Genomic DNA, 23249 nt, shown 5'->3' with positions numbered 1-23249 from the left:
ATCCTTTATTTATCTATCTATTTATTTATCTCTTTTCATTCAATCATTCTCTACTTTGTACTAAATATTTGTTGTCGCTGTCATTATTCACTAAATTTTTGATGCTGCAGTTATTGTCCTTATTTATGAATATATCAATAATTTTTTTATTAAAACAAGTTTTACTTTCTTACATTCTTTTTAGAATAAAATCTTTATTATCCGAATTAAGGCTTTTTTGAGGAAATGTGATTTAAAAGCTGTAACTTGTAAATCGTCAATCACATTTCAAAGCAAAATTTTTTTTGCATTAAACATTTGAAAAGCTTACTTTGTAATTTTTTTAGGAATTCAATACAAAAAAAAACAACAACTTCTTGAGACAGTTAATAGATTGTTTAAACCTATGCAATCTCCTAGATAAATCTTTTTTCAGTATTATCTTTTTTTCAAAATTGCACCTATACTTTTTCATATTTACATTTTTTTAAGGACTCTTTTAGTGCAATTATTTTAGGTTTTTGAATATTTTATGGCTGGTTTTAAATAACAAAAATTTAATATTTTACCACATTTTAGGCAAGTAAGAATTGTTGTTATAGCATCAGGTCTCAAATATTTTTGTAAACAGTAACCAGATATTTTGCAATTTAAAAAACAAATATTCTCCTTTGTCACTCTTTTATCAAAGGATATCTATTTAAAAATTAATAGCTAAGATTTGTTATACATACTGTGCTTCTAAAATCTACACAGAAAATTATATATATATATATATATATATATATATATATATATATATATATATATATATATATATATATATATATATATATATATATATACATATATAACATCGGAAAGACGTGATATTTCAGTGGGGGCCGGAGTACAAAAAAATAATCATAAAACACCAAATAGTTCAACTAAAAACCTACAAAAATATATCCATCTAAACAATGGAGGGGGGGGTATGCCCACCACGGCTCTCCTTCATTTTCCCTTCCGTAGTCCGTAGTCACGGTAAAGTTTGCCCGGCTTCAATTTTTTCTGCCAATCCCGTATCAGTAATTTATTTATCTATGGAGTTAGACATCCAGTTATTTAATTACGTCATTGGAAAATATTAGTTTTACCATGGTAAAACTGGTTGGTTTGCTGCATTTTTAAAATACTTTTTTTATATATCAGTAAAGGTTTTTAAAAAGTTTCGGTTTTGCACTAAAGTCGCAACATTCGCTTAAATGCAGTTTAGGCACGGAAGTTGCAAGTCTGTGTTGTTCATACCGTTATTTTTATGAAATTAAATACCTTGTAAGTGTTTCAGATTAAAGATTACATCCCTACAACTTTGTCGGGATATAATCTTTTATCTGAAATACTCAAATGCTACTTAATTTCTTAAAAATAACATAAAATAATTCTCTCTCTCTTTCTCTCTCCTTTCTCTCTCTCTTTAAATATATATATATATATATATATATATATATATATATATATATATATATATATATATATATATATATATATATATATATATATATATATATATATTTATATATATTACATATATAAATATTTATATATACATGCATTTATACAAAATTGAAATAAATCAAATGATCACAATTTAAATTTATTATAAATTGATAGATGAAAAAAATATTAAAACAAAAATATTGAAATGAAAACATGTGTTCATACGAATAACAAAAGAAAAAAACTTTTTCTTTCTATTATTCATATAAACACTTAAGTGGCCACAATAAATACACCACCACCACTAAATTAACAAACCATAATGAAGAAAAAATTGCAAAACACAGCTGCACACTTTTTTTTTTCCTGACAATCCTTTAGCTTTTAAGCATTTGTTGATCTGTTTTGGCACGGAGTTCTTTAAGTTTTGATTAGTATCTTATGCAACATAATTAAGAAATTTTGTTTCTTCTTTTAGCTGGTCCATATCTTTTAATTCAATTTTATTAAGATTGTGGTTTAACCAAGAACACAAATTCTTTATGTAATTGAATTGGACTATTGGCAGGCTAAGACACTTTTAATGTTATTTTCTTAAAAAAAAGTTGCTTTCAAATCTTAGCAGTATAGAACATTATCTTGTTGGAAGATAGTTCCCATGTATTTTCCGAAAATGTCGATAGGAGGCACCTAATAAATAATACAACGTATTTTATTTGTGATATCAGTTGATTGTTTTGCTTATAGTTGCATACGTTGTGTTTAAACATTTTGCATTTTCTCTCATATAGATATTTTGTTCACTGATTGTTATGATTTTATATTTTATTATATTATCAATAGTTTTCTAGTCATTTCAATAGTTTAATTTATAGTTGAAATGTTGTAGTTAGTTAATTAGATATTTTTATTTCATTTTACACAAATTTTTCAAATATTATAATAGTTTGAACAAAAATTCTTAAATAATTACCAATAATTTGCAAATAAGTTTTATTCAAAAACAAACAAAATTTTGAAAGAAGTTTGAAATAATAGAGTGGATTGGTAGATTTGACCATCATAATTAATTTATGTTATCAGATATACTTAAAAAAATAAGAAGACAATTAGCACATTAAATAATATTTTTATGAATATTTATATTTCTTTGAAAGAAAATATGATGCTCATCAATTCACTTTTTTTATATTTAAAGAGTCAAACAATCATTGATTTATCAAAGTCTAATAAAAATAAAAATTGTGCTGGATGTTATTAATGTATATACAATACTGTATATATATATATATATATATATAATATATATATATATATATATATATATATATATATATATATATATATATATATATATATACATATACATATATTTATATATATATATATATATATATATATATATATATATATATATAAATATATATATATATATATATATATATATATATATATATATATATATATGTATATATATATATATATATATATATATATATATATATATGTATATATATATATTTATATTTATATATATATTTATATTTATATATATATTTATATATATATATAATAGTGACAAAAGTCTGCTTAACTTTTACTCAACCAGCAATGAAGAGCTACTTGAAAACAATTAACAAAATTTTCTGTTACATTTTCAAAGAAATGTTCTTTTAAAGGACTATTGAAAAATTTTATATGATGTTTAATGCAATGACCTCTTAAACTGTTTTTAACAAGAAGAAACTGTTTTCCACTATAATGTAATGGGATCAAATTTTCTTTTTTTTTCTTACAGTCAGAGTTTTTGTTATGCTTGGGTGTTTTTTTTTTTTTTTTATTCAATATAAATTTTTATTTTTTAGAAAAAGTCAGGGTTTAATGATTTTTCTACCACTCCTATGAGATCCTAGAACATCAGTGATGTCAGTTGTTATACAACAACTGTCATCTCTGTTGTACTTAGTACAAAGCATCAACTTGATTTTGTTGCATGTGGTTGGTGCCTGAGATAAATTTATATCAAAACTAAGTCAGGATTGATATAAAATTTGAGTCAGCAAATTAATATAAAAAGGATCTTAGATAGATAAAATCAACCTAAAAAAAGTATTATATAAATAGTTGTGTTTGTAGTATTTTATACAAACAGTATCATTTCTTTGATTTTTTCAAATTTTCTTATACAAACACTAACATATCAACATTTTCTAGATTTATTCATTAAAAGTTTAAAATAAATCCTGCAGAACTAAATATTTTTTTTAGGTAAACAACATGGTTCTGCAATACAAAACTACTTTCTGGAAAATTTGGTAGATGTGGTAGTGCTATTCAGATTCCACTAAAATAGAATATCTAAAGCTTTCAATTTCAAAGTTTTGCATAGTCTTCTCCATATGCATGCTTTATATTGTGTATCTAGGAAAATTTTTGAGATTGTTGCTTCATTAACTGCTTTATTAAAGTCATCTTTGAAGACTATTCTTCATTTCCGAGTAATTTCTGGGGTACCTTAAGGTTCTACCCTATATATATATATATATATATATATATATATATATATATATATATATATATATATATATATATGTGTATATAATATATATACACACACAATATATATATGTAACAAATCCATAAGCTTTACATCATTTACTTAAAACGTTGTTTAAATAAAATTGTTAAATTTAATCTTTTTTAATTTTTTTTACCTCTTTATCTAGTATTTAACTGATTGACTACTTTTTAGCCAAGCAAAGTTTACGAATGCAATCAAATAGAAAATTTGTGTTCAAGAATGGTTCAGATAATGCTTGTATCAAATATCTTGAAGTGATTATTCCTGAGGTTAATTTTTTTATTTACTTTTTTAATAACATTTTATTTAACACCAAGTAATTAAATTACTGTCATTATAAGTTGTTTTATGGTTTCTAATTACATAATATATAAAACATTTGATAACAAAAGTCTAATAAAAATAATAAATAAAATATTGAATTATTCTTATAACACCCCTAATAATTATATTATTATAACTATTACTAACTAATAATAACAAATAAAATGCTTTTACTTTTATTTTTTAATTTTCTTTGTTTTTTTATAGTAAGTTTTATCTGTTTATGATTGCATTATTTATCAAAAGGTATGAAAAAGTGATGTTAGCTCTTGCTTGTGTCTGATTGGGGTTTTAGTCCATTACTAGACTTTATTTTTATTAAAATCAGCTAGAATTTGTTTGTCAGGACTTAAAGTTTCTGTACTAATCAGTTTGTTCTTGTCAATAGACTTTTATCACATGACATAAAAAGTTTCAAAATAAAAAGTTGTATGATGCACAGATATGATCAAGTTAAATTTGTGATGTAAAAGTTTTATGATGTGTGTGTACTACAAGTGTTAAACAAGGCTTTCTAAGATAATATTGTTACAGTAAGTGATACAGTTCATAACTTTTCTTTACTGTCTTATACCTAAATATAATAAGATTACCTTCCATCAAAGATTACCTTCCATCAAAGTAATTGTCTATATTATTTACATTTGAAGCTATAAACTATCCTTATATTTGTTATATAGTAAAGTGATTTCTATCTTATGGTTCTAACTAGTGGGTGACACTTTGTTTGTCTGTTTTATTTAGATAAAAAAGAAAAAAAATTATTTTTTTGAGATCTTTAGTCTGGCCTAAAATACTTTTCTTTTTTTAGGGCTTTTGGTTAAGCTAAAACTGGAGATGATTTCGTAATAAAAATACCTGTTTTCTGCATTCAGCTACTGTCTTGTATTAGGTTTTCTAAGTAAAAACTTAAAAGGTAAGAAGAAAAATTCTGTTAACCAGCCTTTTACTTCTTATCATCTAATATGCTATCATAGGTGTGATATCTAAAATCTGGCATAAATATGTCTAGAATAATTAATGCTTGTTGACTTTACTCAAAGGTATTTACTTGTGTCTTTTTAGTAGTGGCTATGCAGCTTTTTTTTTATCTCATAATAATATGTCTATATAAATAAAATATGTCTAAAACTCAATTTAATTGTTTTGAAGCTGGCTAGAAGTAATGTTTTTCAAACTCTTTGGTAATTTTTATGATTTGTTGAGGCCATAAAATGAAGTTTTAATATGACTTTAAGTTAATTAGCAGGATTGTTAAATCTTATCTCAAAGTTCACCAGATCTACTTACTCTTTATGATATTTATTTAAGATTTATTCTTTATTGTTCTCCTTCCCATGTTTTATAAATAAAAAATTTTTTAAAATCGGCGCAAGCTTTTTTATAATCTTTTATTTATAAAACAATAAATGTAACATTTTCCTCTGAGATTGCCAGTAAAACAACCTTAACAAATAAATTAAATTCTTTTTGTTTCATTAAAAAAAAAAAAAAATTGATTTAAAATCAACAATATTTTTAGTTTGTCTTGAATAGTTATTAAATATATTAGCAACATTGGAATGATCTGAGATAATATTTTCATTAATTTTGAGTTTCTTAATTCCTTTCCAAGTTTTTATTACATTATTGATGTTGTTATTAAAAAAAGTGCATAGTATAATTTTTAGAATATCTTAAATTGCTAGTTTTATTTCTGTATAACTTTAACTTATTAAATAATAAATTTTTGGTATTCACATTTTTTGATCTAATAAATTTTTTATAAAGTATGTTTCTATTAAAAATAGATTTAAGATTACCAGAAGTTATCTAGGGTTGTTAGATTGAAGTTTGATTCGTTTTTAACTTTTTTTTAATGGGTAAATTATTAGGAGTGCAAATAAATTGTGCCATGTGGTCAGAGATTGAAATGTTTCATGAATTAATTTTTCAAAGAGAAGATTAAAATGGGTAGTTTAAAATTCATTGCTGTTTGAAGAAAGATGTTGATATATGCATCCAAAAATGGTATTACTCTTAATTTATAACTTCAACAAAAACAGACTCTAGAAATTTGGAGGCATAAATTTGGTGATCACTACAAATTATGTAATTAAGGTTTGAATATAAGTGTAGAAGCGCACCGCTTTTTTTTGACTATGTTGGACAATGCCAATTTTATAATCTTGTATGGCAATGTCAGTTATACTAGAAACCTCTGCCTATAAGTTAGACTCAGTAATTTCTATCACCATGGGAGAAGTATTAATGGTACTAATAAGACTGGAAAGATCATTTATGTGAAATGGGAAAAATATTAGGATGGAGATCAATTTCTGTACAAAAATTAATAGATATATTTAGTTCAATAATGTCAAGGTATTTGCATTTGGTTGTAGGATTAAACAGATTGTTCATGTTATTAAATAAGTTTTTGAGGTTAATTTAAGAGTTAATTTAAGTTTTAGATTAGAGAGTTTGCCAAATGACATATTGTTTGATAAGCAGTAGGGGCAAAACCATTCAGAAGTATCATTGGAAAGCAGGCTGCAAGTATGTTTGTCGATTGGAATACATTTTGCATGAGTCCAAAAAGAGCAATAGTTGCATTGGATGTTTCTATGATTATTTTTTATTTTTTTGTAGCAAAATTTGCAATGGTGAAAAATTTTGATGTTTAGATGTAATACCGTTTATAGATCAGAAAATGTAGAAAATTAAAAGATAAAATAATCAAACAATAAAAAATAAATTAATAAATAGCTTCAGTAATAATAAACAAACTAGTAAGTCGATATCTATATATTATTGAATTACTAAATAAAAAGTATAGATTTATACTATTAATTAATAACAATGATAAAATAATATAGTAACTTCTTAACTAACCTTGATGAGCCTTTCAATCATATTAAACCAGTAGCCTGATCTAAAATAGGAATTAAGTTTGGGGATTGATCTCTGAAGTAGTCAACCCACTTTGAATTTCTTGCAATTTTTACAACTTCTCTTGCATTGCTAATTAAATTCTTTATCATGAGCTTCTTTAAGGCATCATTGTGTGCCAGTCGCAGAGTGTGGAAAGCACATCTTTGAAAGTGAATTATGTTCATACTTTTAGCAACTTCAGCAGCCAAGACTGTTGCTGCATTGTCCTCTGTAGATTGGCTATCCTTGCCTATCTCATCTAATGCAAATTGAAAATTGACTTTTTCTTAGTTGACATCCTCCATTGCGTTGCGCTGAAGTCACGCACCAACTTTATGTTTACTTAACATATGTTGCATTTTTAAAAATATTTTATTAATATTTAAATAGAATAATATTTTTAATTTTAATGAAAAAAGATAGAATTACTTTAAGTTCAAGTTTGAAAAAGTTTTTTTTTTAATTATAAAATCACAAACTCACTACCTTGGTATTAATACCAAGGTAGTGATGTTGTCGAATCGACTTTTAAGTTGATCAATAGCTTTGATATTAGATTTTTAATTTCTTTGCAATGCTTTATGGCAGGGTTGCAAATTTGAATTCTCATATTAGAATGTGTTCTATAGAAATTAATATATGGCACATGTTCAAAATTACAAATTTCTTTAGATGACTGCAGCTGATGGCCTTTGGAAGATAAAACACAAACTAATTCAACTGAAAAATAAAAATATAAGTGTCCAATATGAAAAAAAGAGCAAAGTAATATCAACCGCTGTTTGTGTTTTATGCTGTTTGTCAGGGTTGCAAAAAAACCATTTTTTTTTGAAAAAAACCAAAAACCATAGGTTTTTTTAAAAAAACCAAAAAAACCATGGTTTTTTTGGTTTAAATTAGGTTTTTATTAAAAAATGCAGTATTTAGTTATCCTTTTAAATTAAAAAAAAAGTATAACATTTGATTTGAGTAAACTTTATTCTTTATCAATATTACTGTTATATTTCATCAAAATTATTCAATACATCATTATTTAATGTTCTATATATAACTACAAGCTTTGCTGCTTTTTCTACCCCCAATTGGTTTCTTAACTTAGAATGAACAAGGTCAAAAGTTGAAAAAATTCTTTCGATTCCAGCACTAGAAGCTGGTGTATTTAATAAACCTTCAATATCCACTATGTTACAATCCACAATTTTTAGAGATTTCCACCATTCTATTGGTGATACATTTTTTAAAACAGATTCACTATACAAATAGCTTTTATCGAATGGAGCAGATTTGGCTTTTAATTTGAATATTATTGGTAACAAATTCTTGAACTCTTTATCTGCGAAATTCATGGCAGCTTCATTTTCATTTTCAGAAAGATTAGATCCAAAATATCTAGGATCTAGTGTGTTTGCCAGTAAATGAGCATCACTGACAGTCTGAAGGTATCTAGATTCAATTTTTTTTTTTTCGTTTGATAAAAATGTCATAATGTTGCTTCTCTTTCTCTTTTCTACAAATACTAATGGGCACTGCTCTAAAGAGCTAGCGTCTCTTGTGTCATCTACTAAAATTCATTCTCGCGTTACTCGTCATTCAATTAAGTGTCAGCTTTTTTTCTGTGACTTTTCCTAAGTGCTCCAAAAATGCTTATTCGTCTAGATTTTTTCCTCGAACATCAGTTCTTTGGAATTCGCTTCCTTCATCTTGCTTTCCTGATTCATATAATTTGCAATCTTTTAAGTCGTCCATCAATCGTTATCTTGCTCTACAATCTTCATCTTTTCTTTTTCAGTAACTTCCAACTTTATATATATATATATATATATATATATATATATATATATATATATATATATATATATATATATATATATATATATATATATATATATATATATATATATATATATATATATATATATAAGTAAAAAAGTTAACAAATCCGCTAATCTAAATTATTTTAGTATTATTAGTAAATACCTTTAACTAAAAAGAAATATTTTTTCAGCAAAGCAATGAAACCAATAATAAATAGTAATTTTTTACAGTATAATAGAAACTTTAAATAGTCTATTTTAGCATTTTAGGGACTTTTTCATCCGTAAAAACTCCGGTTAAGACAAAAAAAAAGTCTTCCTTTTTTTTTTTGTCTTTACTGGAGTCCCTCTTTTTTGACCCCAGAGTCCGGAGTCCCGGAGCTCCTAAAAATCGATAGGACTTCGCATCCCTGCTGTAAATATCAATATAAGAAAAAATTACTTAAATCAACTAACAAATTTATTAGTTATAAATTAATTATTGGTGGTTAGTTTTAAATTTTTATTCCAAAATATATACAATTTTAAAAATATATTATACAATAATCTAATATATATCAAGTATATAAAATAATATATTGTAAATAATAACATATTTACGTACACACAGAAAAAAAAATTTTAAAGCACACTATTATTTATTAGAGGTGATTTTTGTTTTTGGGATAATTATTTGTATTTTTTCTTTTGCAATTAAATATTGGGTTTTGAAAAAAAACAAAAGAATTTAGAACTATTTTTTGAACCATAAATAAATTATTAATTAAAAAAAACCTAAGAAAAAAAAATTAAATTTAAAACTATAAAAACATAATAAAAAAGGGTCAGGGTAACAACATCAGTTTTTGATATGTCTACTAACATCTGTCCAACAACATTTGTAAATACACTGAGGTATAATAACATCTGTCCAGTAACATCTGTAAATACACTGAGGTATAATAACATCTATCCAACAACATCTGAAATTTCATTGATGTCTAATAACATCTGTGTAAAAAGTATTTAATACTACAGATGTAGTTACATCTTTTAAATTATCTAAGTATAACAACATCTGTGCAACTACATCTAGATTTTTTTCAGATGTATTTAAATCTTTTCAATTATGATAATAATAACTACATCTGTATAACTACACCTGTGAATTCTACAGATATAGTTATATCTTTTCAATTATATTAAATATAACTACAGGGTTTTATGAAATTATTAAATTATATCATATTACCCAGATGTGGATATATATATGTTTTTTTCAGATGTAGTTACAACTGGAAAAAAAAATGTAAATGCATTATTTTAACCAGATGTAGTTTCATTTATGTTTTTTTTCAGATGTAGTAACATCTGGAGGAAATTCTTCCAGATGTTATTGGACTTGGAAAAAAATTACCAGATGCAGTTTCATCTTCCTAAAGATGTTGTTAGGGGTCATTGAATTTCCAGATGATATTGAACAGACATTTTTGGAGTAAAAATAAAATGCAGATGATCTTGGACTACCCTACAGATATAGTAATCTTTTACCATAAAAAACTTGCAGTTTTAACTTTTTTCAAACTTTTAAATAAAGTCATGGTTTTTTCCTGTTGTGATAAATAAAGAGGTAAAAATGTGAAATTAAAAACAAATGATGGAGGTATTTATTTAACAGTGAAAAAAAAAAAAAGATAAATGAAGAAATGAAAAATCAAAAAATTATTTTATAGATAAGGAATTAAAAAAAAATAATAATAAAGTAAATAAAATCCAAGCTCATAAATGTTTGTTTTCTATATTAAATATTGTTTTCTCTCACTCACATACTTCTGAGCATATTTCTTTAAATTTTGTATTATCTCATAGATTCTTTTGCTTATTTTATTAAAATGCCTCTCCATTAACTAGTTTTTCACTAGTCAAACCCAATTTTGTAAGTTATAATTAAATTTGTAATTTTTCATTTTATGGTTTATGGTGTAAGTAAATTGTTAAAAAAATGTGAACAAAAAATTTTTAGAATGGTTTTGATCAAAAAAATTCTGTTTATTCAAGTAACATTTTTGAAGATTTTTAAAGTATCGACTTAAATCTATTTATTTATTACAAAGTTTGTAGAGCATGCAGGAACAGATACACTAAAAAAAGGAAACTTTGTTGAATGATGAGTCAAATGAGAAAGAGAGTTGATAGAACTAGAGTTGATAACTCCTTTGACCATGCGACCATGATAGTATTTATAGAAAAGAGAAAGATAGTATTTATAGAAAAGATGCAATTTTACAACAATGTGAAAGAGTCTCAAGCTTAGCAGGTATATCCGGTTTACCAAAAATGCTTTGTAAACTCCGTTTACAAAGCATTTTTGAACTTAACTAACTAGAAGAGAAAAAGCATCATTAGAAACATCAGCCCAAATAACTCAACAGCATTCCATACAAGGACGAATAAGAGATTTTTAGAGGTAGAGATTGGAATCAGAAGTAAGAAAATGGTGAGCACAATAAAGAGAAGCAATCTTAGTGGATTCTATTTTAGCAATTGGGTGTATATATGATATCCATGAAAGGTCAATTGTAAACAATAATCCAAGGTGTAAAGAAAAGGACTCAGTTAAAGGGTTGCCATCATTGATATAAAAATGTTGACAGTATTAAAATTTTAGGCCACTGCAAGCTCCAATCTGTTACAGAAGTGTGTCAGATTCAAAATTGGCTACCTATTCTAAGCAATCAAAAAGAGAAGACTTTTTGTCAAGACAGGAGCATAAAGTTGAGTCATCACCAAAAGAGCTACTTTAAATGTAAGGTTGTCAGGAAGACCATTAATGTAGATAAGAAACAAAACAGGACCAAGGATAGAACCTTGCGGTACCACAGAAGTTACTGGAAATGAAGAAAAGTGTTGACCTTTGAGGATGACTTTAATAAAGCGACCAGAAAGAAACAATTTGATAATCTCAAAAACTTTCCCAAATACACCATATAAAGCAAGCTTGTGGAGAAGGCCAGCATGCTAAACTTTGTTGAAAGCTTTAGATATGTCAAGAGCAATAGCCTTAGCCTCACCACCTCATCTTTCATGCAATTGAATACTGTATTGATTGTCTGACAGTAAGTTAGACCTTGCTAATTACAGAAAGAAGACTGATTGGCCAATAATTGGAGGGGTCTGAATGATCTCAAGAGTTTTTTAAAAATTGGAACCACTGATGCCATTTCCCAGCATGTAGAAAAACAAGATACAGTCAAACACTTATTAAATAGTTCAAGGGAATTGAAAAGAGTTCTGGAAAACAATTTTTTATGACTATGACAGTAAAAGTTGTCAAGACCACAAGCCACAGAAGAGTTTAATTGAGATATGGCTTAAGCAATGGAAGCCGGAGTGATTTGAATGTCTAACAATGGGTTAACCAGTTTAATTGGAATGGAAGCAAAAGAATGGCCATAAATTCAAGAGTCTAATTAGAAGAAAACTTCTGAGTTAAGATACAAGATTTAGTGAACTGAGAATAATGGAGCTTAGCATCACACAGCACCTTTTTACATTGATTTCTTGCAATAATAAATAGATGTTTGTTCTCAAGAGAGTTGGTTTTTTCAAAAAGATAAAAAAAATGATGACGATTAGATATAGCAGCTGTACAAGAAGGTAAAAATCATAAAATAGATTGAGGCTTGACTTGGAACCAACAAGAAGGAATAAAAGCAATTGTTCCTGCCTGGATCCTTAATGTTACGTAGGAGGTGCATTTTTCAGCTGAGAGAGAAAAAACATCAGCCCAAGGACTGTCATAAAGAAAATTACAAAAAGAATCCCAATCAGCTTTAGGGTAGTAGTAAGTAATGCTATTATAGAGTGAGTCCGGAAAAGAAGTTTGAGATAAAAGGTTTATAGAGATCATTGCATGGTAAGAACCACCTAAGGGAGAAAAAGGAGAAACTGAACACAAGCTAGGATCAGAGACAAGATATAAATCAAGGAGTGAAGGTAAAAGATTAGAGTTGTCAGAAAAACAAGTCACAAAGGTCTTAATAAGAGATTGAGAAATGCAAAGGTATGTGCTTTAGTGCCAGCATGGTGAATGGCATTAGAGCCAACCCAATTATTGTGATGAGCAATAAAGTTACCATTAACAAAAATATTGGTAGAGGGGTTAAGAGAGAGAGAGAGAGGATATGGTCAGTTTTATCATAAATTACATCTGAGTGTGCAGTTTTGAGTAGAAAAAGTACAAAGAGAAAGGTCATAGAGTGAAGAGGTGCTAATTGGAAGCACATAAAAGAATTGTAATAATAATAGTTAACGTAAAGTCTTAATGTAGGGCTCCTTATTTAGCTTTGACTATGCACACTGAAAGTATAAACACGGACACCATCCATGCATAACATGGCACTGTTAATACTCTAATATATTATTCAGGTTTTCATGGAATCAGCCTCTCTGAGAGCTACCACAGAGTTTGGGAAACCTTACTACCAGCTGGGCTCAGAATCATTAAACTGAGTTTTAGAGCTGTACGCTTATTAGGAGATAACAGATAGTGTTGCATAACCACTATCAAGGAGGCACAAGCAAAAATCTATGAGTAGAATCAAGGAGATCCAGCGTTCATCATCCTAAGCAGGAAACAATTCAACTTAGATATATATCTATGTCAGCCTAATAAAGGAAGGTGTGCAAGAGTGATCAACAGAATTATTTTGTTTACCCCTTAAATCTTTGCTTACAAAACAGTAGCTGGATGTAGTTAACATTTGCCTAAATGAGTATTTTTATCATAACACCATCTCTAGGATTTACTCAACCAAGAGCCCAAAGGCAAGGGATTTTTAAGTCAAGTTTGTTTCTCCTAGCTTTCGCCTAAAAAAGCAAATACAACAAGGCAACAGGGTATGGGGCAGGTAGTACTGGGTTACATGATACCAGTAGCAGGGTGATTGTAATGATCCTGAACCTGATTTGACCTGCAGTAGTTAAAGGAAGTTTCTTCCATTAAGCGGTACTTTAAAACATTAATTGGAATATTTTAGAAATGCATTAGGAAAAATATTACATCTAATAATATACTAGAGGTTAAGGTAAGTGTAGGTTTTATAGTTGGAGTCACTAGTTGATTACTGAGCTTTTACTGCATCAGAAATTTAAACTGAACACATTTATACATATAGTAACCTGAACCAACACTGTGCCAGAGATTTAGACAGATTACAAACATACATAAATAACTTCCAGGTGAATGAACACCACAACAAAAGTTCAGACAGAGCAAAAATATACATAAAATAACTTATGGCTAAGTGAACATTTTGCCAGAGGTTTAGACGGAACACAAACCTACAGATAACAACTTATAGGTGAGTAAACACCATGTCAGAGATTTAGACAGAACACAACCATACATATATAGTAAATTACAGGTGCGCTAGCACAGTAACTAAAATGTCTCTATAAAAGACACACACAAAAAATACTATAGGCATGACAGATATTAGATATTGATTACAGGAAGTATACTTCTTCTAGCCTTTCCTAGGAAAGCGAATCCCACAAGGCAGCAGAACATGGAACAGGTTGCACTGGGTTACATGTACCAGTAGCAGGGTGATCATGTTACCAGAGTAGTTACCAGTGGCAGGGTGATCATGAATACCATACAGCTGACCTGATATTTATATGACTTTAGGGAAGAGCTGAAGCTTTTACAAATTTATTAAGTTTGTTATGAAATTATTGTTTTATAGTTCTCAGTCTTAGTTATTAACTGTAGTAGTTTTAAACAAAGTATATATTGGTTTCATTGCTATGCAAAAATGACAGATGAAAAAGAATATCAAAAGAAATGGGCAAAGCATTTTTTTCTTTTGTCTTTTTTGGAGTTCAAGGCTGAAGTATTTTTAGTTTTTATTATTAAGTTTAATACTTGTGTTAATCAAAGGGGTTCACTTGTTTTTCATAAAATTATGCAGTGGGCATGCATCGTCCGGGGACATCCGTTGGATGTCTTAGGATGTCCGATAAACATCTTATGGATGTTTAATAAATGTCTTACGTTTGATGTCAGATGGACATCTTACATAAGATTATGTCTCATGTAAGATATCTGATAGACATCTTATGTGACATCCGATAGACGTCGCCCGGATGATGTGTCAACTGGGTAAGAATAATATAGATTTGTTTATCAAAAATTAATAAAAATATTTTGATGTCATTGATTGCTCAAACATCAATCAATGTTTGTTGTCATTGATTGATGTTTGTTGTCCTTGATTGATGTTTGTCATTTATTGATGTTTGTTGTCATTGATTGATGTTTTTTGTCATTGATTGATGTTTGTTGTCCTTGATTGATGTTTATTGTCATTTATTAATTTTTGATGTTATTGGTTGATATTTGTTGTCATTAATTGATGTTTTTGTCTTTTATTGATGTTTGTTGTCCTTGATTGATGTTTATTGTCATTTATTAATTTTTGATGTTATTGGTTGATATTTGTTGTCATTAATTGATGTTTTTGTCTTTTATTGATGTTTGTTGTCCTTGATTGATGTTTATTGTCATTTATTAATTTTTGATGTTATTGGTTGATATTTGTTGTCATTAATTGATGTTTTTGTCTTTTATTGATGTTTGTTGTCCTTGATTGATGTTTATTGTCATTTATTAATTTTTGATGTTATTGGTTGATATTTGTTGTCATTAATTGATGTTTTTGTCTTTTATTGATGTTTGTTGTCCTTGATTGATGTTTATTGTCATTTATTAATTTTTGATGTTATTGGTTGATATTTGTTGTCATTAATTGATGTTTTTGTCTTTTATTGATGTTTGTTGTCCTTGATTGATGTTTATTGTCATTTATTAATTTTTGATGTTATTGGTTGATATTTGTTGTCATTAATTGATGTTTTTGTCTTTTATTGATGTTTGTTGTCCTTGATTGATGTTTATTGTTATTTATTAATTTTTGATGTTATTGGTTGATATTTGTTGTCATTAATTGATGTTTTTGTCTTTTATTGATGTATGAATTTCATTGATTGATGTTTGTTGTTATTAATTTTTTTTGAGAAATTTAAGTTGTACTTAAATTCTTTTAAACTTTTTTGTAATAATTTATTCAAATGTAATCATTTCTCTAGGTAAACATACCTCATCATGAAATGTTTACCTGGCCTTCAGCACCTTTTCTTGCACAGTACTTGTTTAATAATCAATCTATGTTAGAAAACAAAACAGTGCTCGAGGTATTAGTTTTTTGATCAAAATTTTATGTTTTATTTTTAAGATATTAAATTTTGTATAAAGATAAAAGCTATAATATTATTTCTATCAAATTTAAGAATGTAGTTTTTATTTTGTATGAAAATGAAGAATTATTACTCATGAATGTTTGTTTGATTTTCTTTTGATGGTTGTTTAATTCATATCATAGCAAGCGAAGCTAGTATTATGAGATTCTTAATTTACAAGTGCAAGAAAACAAAAGATTTTTTGCTATTCTTTAAATTAAAAAATATCTCAATAATTGTTAATATTTTAGTCACCTGTAGTTTATGGTTGTAAATTTTTTAAAATTTTTTATCTAAAAGATGAAAAATGTTATTTTTAATTTTCATCTCTACATATTGTAGAGAAAAAATGTTATATTATCTCTATTGTACAGATAACATTTTTACATATTGTTTTATAATGTTTTGAATAATAATGCATATGTTGAATGCTCTAATATGGACCTTCTCAATATCTTTTAACATGTTCAAAGTTTCAAACCATCTTGATATTTTGGAAATCATCAAGCTGTATTGATATTTTGGAAAGTAAGAGTTCTTTCATCATTGTATTTTGCATGAGATTGAAAGTAAAGATAAGCTTGTTCAAAGTTTGAAAGCAAAGTTCTGTTTGTTTAATGTTTAAAAACAAAGATTCAATTATTATTATACATCTATCATGCGTGCTTCCATATTGTTGTATGATATTAAGAGCAAAAAAAAAATTTTAAAGTGGAGGAGCCAGAAGCTACAGCTTTTTATGTTTTTAAAAGTTGTTATTTGACATCATGTGGATTAAAGTTTGTTTCTTTATGAGGAACAAGGTTTGTTTCTTTATGTGGAACAAAGTTTGTTTCTTTATGCTAAACAAAATTTGTTTCTTTATTTTGAACAAAGTTTGTTTCTTTACGCGGAACAAAGTTTTTTTTTTTATGCGGAACAAAGTTTGTGTCTTATGTGGAACAAAGTTTGATTTTTTATTTTGAACAAAATTTATTTCTTTATGTGAAACAAAGTTTGTTTCTTTATGTTGAAGAAAGTTTGTTTCTTTATGTTAAACAAACTTTGTTTCTTTATGTTGAACAAATTGTTTCTTTATGTTGAACAAAGTTTGTTTCTTTATGTTAAACAAAGTTTTTTTCTTTATTCTGAACAAAGTTTGTTTCTTTATTTTGAACAAAAATGTTATCATAGTTAAGCATTTACAAAATTTCTTACAAACTGTAAAATTTTAAAGATAAAATGAACTTAAAATAACTATTTAATTGAATAAATACTTGCAAGGTTTTTTTCTTCAAGTGAATCAGTAAATAAATTAAGAGAGCATAACTATTCAATGCATAGTCAAAGGAAATCAGATAAAAGCAAATTTTTAACAATCTAATGCACTATGCATAATCAAAAGAAATCAGATAAAAGCAAATTTTTAACATGATCAATCTAATGCACTATTTTAGTGCATTAATTATTTTCTAATTTATAAAAAAGTTAGTCAGAAATTTTTTTTAAACATCTTTTTATTGTTAGTTTTTTTATCTGTTTAAATTGTTAATTTTATATATTTTGTGTAGCTTGGGTGTGGAACTGCTCTTGTTGGTATTGTTGCTGCTAAATTTTGTTCACATGTTTTTTTATCAGATAATGGTCTGTATGAAAGTTCTTTTCTTTGTTGCCGAAAAAGTTGTTTATATAATAATGTAGCTAATGTGACAGTAGTTCCTATAACTTGGGGTCGATTTTCACATGAACTTTTCAAATTAGCTTCTGTTGATATTATACTAGGATCAGATTCTTTTTATAATAAAAATGGTAACAATTTAAGTTTTAATGTTAATAGTTTTATTTTTTGTTCTTATGCATTTACAGTCATATTTTTAACTAAAAAAAAATTTAAAATTTTTTTCATAATTATTTAAAATATTTTAGATTTTGAAGATATTTTATATACAGTATCATACTTTTTAAATAAAAATCCAAATGCAGTGTTTTGGACCAGTTATCAATTAAGAAGGTAAGTTTCACAAAGTAGACCAGTTTTCAATACAAATAACTTTCTTGTAGCATGCTGCGAGTAGGACTGAGGCTACATCGAATAAGGGGTTGGACTGGGAAAGCAATCTTTTTATTCATTATACTTTGTTTTTTCTTCTTTTTCTGAAAAATTAAAGTGCGCATTTTAGAATTAAAGTGCAAAAAGTATATTTAAATATAAAAAGTTGTGTCCTTAGGTACCATATATTTTTAATTTTTTTTGCCAATTTTTATATGTTGTCATTGTAAAACCTTTGTGTTTAAAATTTTGTGCTGACCTGATGCTGACCAAAAGTGGCAATAATTTATCAACATTTTTTCAACTTCAGAGGGCTGATAAAATTAGTTCTTTTGAAATTGACATAATAATTTTAAACCATCATCATTTAAATATCATCTAATATATTTAGTTGTAAATTTTTAATCTCTAAAAAATATCAAAATTAAAGGTTGTTTTTTATGGCAAACACGTTTTTAAACATAGTTTTACAATAATTTTAAAACAAGTTTATATGGAAATTTTATGGATATGAAAATAATAAAAAATAAAAAAATGAGTTATGTAATTATTTGAATAAAATGTTGCTTTAAATTTTTAATTGTTAAAATAAAATATTAAAAAGTCTTAATAATATAAATACAACACTATAATTTGCTGTAGATGTGGTAGTGGTGTAGTGGTAGTGCACTCGCTTCATAAGCAAGAAGTTCTGAGAAGTTCCCTCCACTTCCTTGGTAGTACTACACTCAACTTGTTTCTCCGCATAGCAACTCAAAGCTCATGTTTTTTGAGTTAAAAAGTTGAGGGAGGGTTGTTATCACAATAAAGTAACCTCATTGACTTTAGTGGCCCTCTCAACCTTGGGGAGGTGAATTACATATTAAAAAAAAAATTGTTTCTTAAAAAAATGTTAAAAATTTTTGGTTAAAAATCATTTTTTAATCATTTGTAAAAATTTGTACGCAACAAAAGAGCACGTTAGAAAGTTCAATGCATTGAGCTTCAGCAATGGCATAGCAATTTTTAATGTAGTGGTAGAATGTGCTCTATTCATTTCCAAGAAACTCCAGAGGCATCTATTATCATGATAGATTAATCCAAGTTTAATTTTTTTTTTTAGTTTCCCCAAGTATTTAGCTTCATAATTTTCAAATATTCAGGTTTTTAAATAAAACCCTTTATAATATTTATTTTTAATTTTTCTATTTTATTTATCGTACATCTTATTTTTTAATGCTGAACTGTTTAAGTCTGTCATGGGTTTGTGGACATGTAGAAATAGTAGGTGGTTTAAGTGTGTCTACATCATTGTAGACTGAAGATAAGTTTTTAAATGTCAAAGTGCAGAAAACCTCCTTACTGCATTAGTATTTGACATTGTTACAATTAAATATATTTTTAACAATTTCAGAAAAAAAGTATGCTGTTCTTTAAATTAAAAAATATCTCAGTAATTGTTACTATTTTAGTTACCTGTAGTTTGGGGTTGTAAATTTTTAATGGCTAAAATTTTAATTAAGTATCTAAAAGATGAAAAATGTTATTTTTAATTTTCATCTCTACATATTGTAGAGATAAAATGTTATATTATCCCTACCTATTGTACAGATAACATTTTTACATATTGTTTTATAGTGTTTGGAATAATAATGCATATGTTGAATGCTCCAATATGGACCTTCTCAATATCTTTTAACATGTTCAAAGTTTCAAACCATCTTGATATTTTGGAAATCATCAAGCTGTATTGATATTTTGGAAAGTAAGAGTTCTTTCATCATTGTATTTTGCATGAGATTGAAAGTAAAGATAAGCTTGTTCAAAGTTTGAAAGCAAAGTTCTGTTTGTTTAATGTTTAAAAACAAAGATTCAATTATTATTATACATCTATCATGCGTGCTTCCATATTGTTGTATGATATTAAGAGCAAAAAAAAAATCTTAAAGTGGAGGAGCCAGAAGCTACAGCTTTTTATGTTTTTAAATAGCCATTGCACCCTTGGCCCGCCTCTTTATGTGGTCTCTGTTGAGTTCATTTGTTTAAAGTTTAGTTACAAGTGTAATTTAAAAGCATTTGTTATTCTCTTTCTTTCAGTTTTTCAGAGAGAATTTACAGATTCGTGTCCTAAATATAAACTTAAGCCTAAACTAATAATAGTAAACAAATAAGCAATCAAAAAGTTTATTATTGTTGAGGTGGGCGAAATGTGGTGAAATCAATTTGCATCAGTAATCAGTTTTGCTAATTATTATAAGTCATAATTATTATAAGCTAATTATTATAAGTTATAAGTATGTGTTTTTACAGCATTGTTATTGTTACATTTTATGTATATAAAGACTTTTTGTAAAGATTTTTATTGCCAACTAAAGTCCCAAGTTCTTTTTTTACTTTTTAAGTCCATTCTTACGATTATGTATTTATAGTGAACAAACTTTGTAAATGGCAAATTTTTAAATTTTTTTTTTAATAAGATACAAAGATGTTTATGTAACAGTAGTTATGTCAAAATAGTTTAAGCAACAGATGGATTCATTTTTATAATTAGTGGTAATACTAGTCTATGCAGCATACTTTGAGAAGAAAGTATATGTAGTAAATTCAAATATATTCAGTACTCCTTTTAGAATCTTTAATCAACACCATTAACAAAATGCAAAAGTTGTTCATAGAATTTCAATAGTGTGAATGAAACCTAAGCATATGACGCCAAGCACACTACAGTGGATGAAAGAAAGTTTAGTGTTGTTCAGCCCTCGAAATTAGGAAAAATAAGGTTGGCAATAAATTGCAAACCTTAATATGTGTGAGGTCGGCATCAAGTTGGCAAAAAAAATTTAAAACAATGGTTTGACCATAAAACATAGAAAAGAGGTCAGCAATTTTTTGCCAACTTCAAACACTTTTAGGACAGCATTGCCAAACTCTGACCCTAATTCCGAGGGTTGGTTGTTGCATGTTAGCCTTAATGTGTAAGTTGATATTAACTTACACATTAAGGCTACTTGTCATGAAGACAAATAATGAGTATCAAACAATGAAGATGAAGATTATGGTAAAATTAAACCATCCGATACAAACCTTATACAAAGCTGGTAACAAAGTTTCAAGCCTACAAAACCTGTGGATGATAGCAAGGCTTACAACAGTAGGAGGACCAGTAATCAAATTCTATCAACAAGCAGGGAGAATGAATTACAGTCTGTTTGGCTCACTAACTATGGAAGAAGAGTGCAATCAAAAGTATCAAGAGTATGGATAAAAAAAACTCAAAATAAAATGTTATACTTGAAGATAACATTAAATGACACCATACCATAGATAAGAATAGGTGATACAATGTTAGAGATAACAGTAGGTGCTACCATACAAGTTTGCTTTTAAATTGCACCTTTTTGTATTTCATTCATTTGGCATTAAATATTTGACATTTTACACAAAACTAAAACATGAAGTTTTAGTTTTGTGTGAAAATGAAAAAATAATGACAAATTAAAGTGAAAAATAGACAATTTAAAATGAAAAATACCCAATTTAAATGAAAAAATGGCAAATTAAAGTGAAAAAACGCCAAATTAAAGTGAAAAATGCCAAATTTAAATAAAAAAATTCCAAATTAAAGAAAAAAGTGCCAAATTAAAGTAAAAAGTGCCAAATTAAAACAAAACAAAAAAGTCAAATTAAAGTGAAAATTGCCAAATTTAAATAAAAAAAGGTAATTTATAATTTCTGAAAGTCTCAAACCTATGTTAATTTATTTGTTTTTAGACTGCAAACAGTTGTTTTATTAAATATTAATTATAAATTGATTAGAAAAGAAAACAATTCAAGTTAAAACTTTACTATTTTGCAAATTGGATGTAGTTGAGGTAAAAATTGAGGAGCCCATCCGCAAAACCATTTCCACATTCTATATACTAAAATCTATAATCTATTTTCAAATTAGACCAATTAAAAAAATTTTGGTCCTTAAAATGGAAAAGAAAATATCAATTTCTGTTGATTCGCAACTCAGAGTAGTTTAGTTTTTCGTTGTTTTCTCAAAATCGGTTTATTTGGATCAGTTTACTCAGGCTTGTTTTGCAAATGGGGTCCTCTATTATAAGTATAAGTATGCTTAAAAAGCAAAGAAGAGAAAAAATTATTTAAAAAAGCAAAGAAGAGAAAAAGTTATTTAAAAAAGCAAAGAAGAGAAAAAGTTATTTAAAAGTTCTGATTAAATGTTAATTAAAATTTAACAGTTGAAAGATAATTGATCTGCGACCTTTGAACAATTTTGATCTGCGACTTTTGAACAATATTAATCTGCAACTTTTGAATAATATTGATATGCAAATTTTGACATTCTGTTTGCAGTCTAAAAACAAATAAATTAACATAGGTTTGAGACTTTTTCAGAAATTATAAATTACCTTTATTAATTTAAATTTGTTTATGACATTCATTTTATTTTATATAATCTTCTCTTATGAATTTTTATAATCTTCTCTTATGAACTTTTATTCTCTTTTAGAAATGTCTAAAATTTTATTTTAATTTTTTTAATTTTAATTTTAGTTGTGATTATTCGATAGAATTTTTACTATCAAAGTGGAATTTGTATGGAAGACTTCTTAATGTCAATGATTTGAATGAGAATTCTGATTACATGGGTGGTTTAAGTATAAATCATGAGTTATATGTTTATGAAATACGTGCAAAATGTTTTTCAAGATAATATTTTTACATTCGTTTTAGTTTATAGTTTGTTATAGTGGATTATTTATTTTAAAAGATTAAAACATTGTAGAATAATGTAAATAACTTAAAAGTAATTTGATGGTTAAATTGTGTTTTTATTAAAAGTTATTTATTTATATAATTATGCTTA

The 23249-nt window shown here is 26.6% G+C and overlaps 1 protein-coding gene across 1 annotated transcript; it reads left to right on the top strand.

The window, feature by feature from the left end:
• Positions 1–1271: 1271 nt before the first annotated feature.
• On the top strand, positions 1272–23249 carry LOC100200804 (histone-arginine methyltransferase METTL23). The gene is made up of 6 exons (XM_065805227.1): positions 1272–1293; positions 4211–4308; positions 16219–16323; positions 17919–18156; positions 18274–18358; positions 22937–23249. The coding sequence occupies exons 2-6, from the start codon at positions 4228–4230 to the stop codon at positions 23094–23096; spliced, it is 669 nt and encodes a 222-aa protein (XP_065661299.1). The 5' UTR covers positions 1272–1293; positions 4211–4227; the 3' UTR covers positions 23097–23249.

This window comes from Hydra vulgaris, chromosome 09 (assembly GCF_038396675.1).
Source record: "Hydra vulgaris chromosome 09, alternate assembly HydraT2T_AEP".
Taxonomy (NCBI): Eukaryota; Metazoa; Cnidaria; class Hydrozoa; order Anthoathecata; family Hydridae; genus Hydra; species Hydra vulgaris.
The sequence above is the reverse complement of the archived record's forward strand: the minus strand, read 5'-3'. Positions and strand labels throughout refer to the sequence as shown.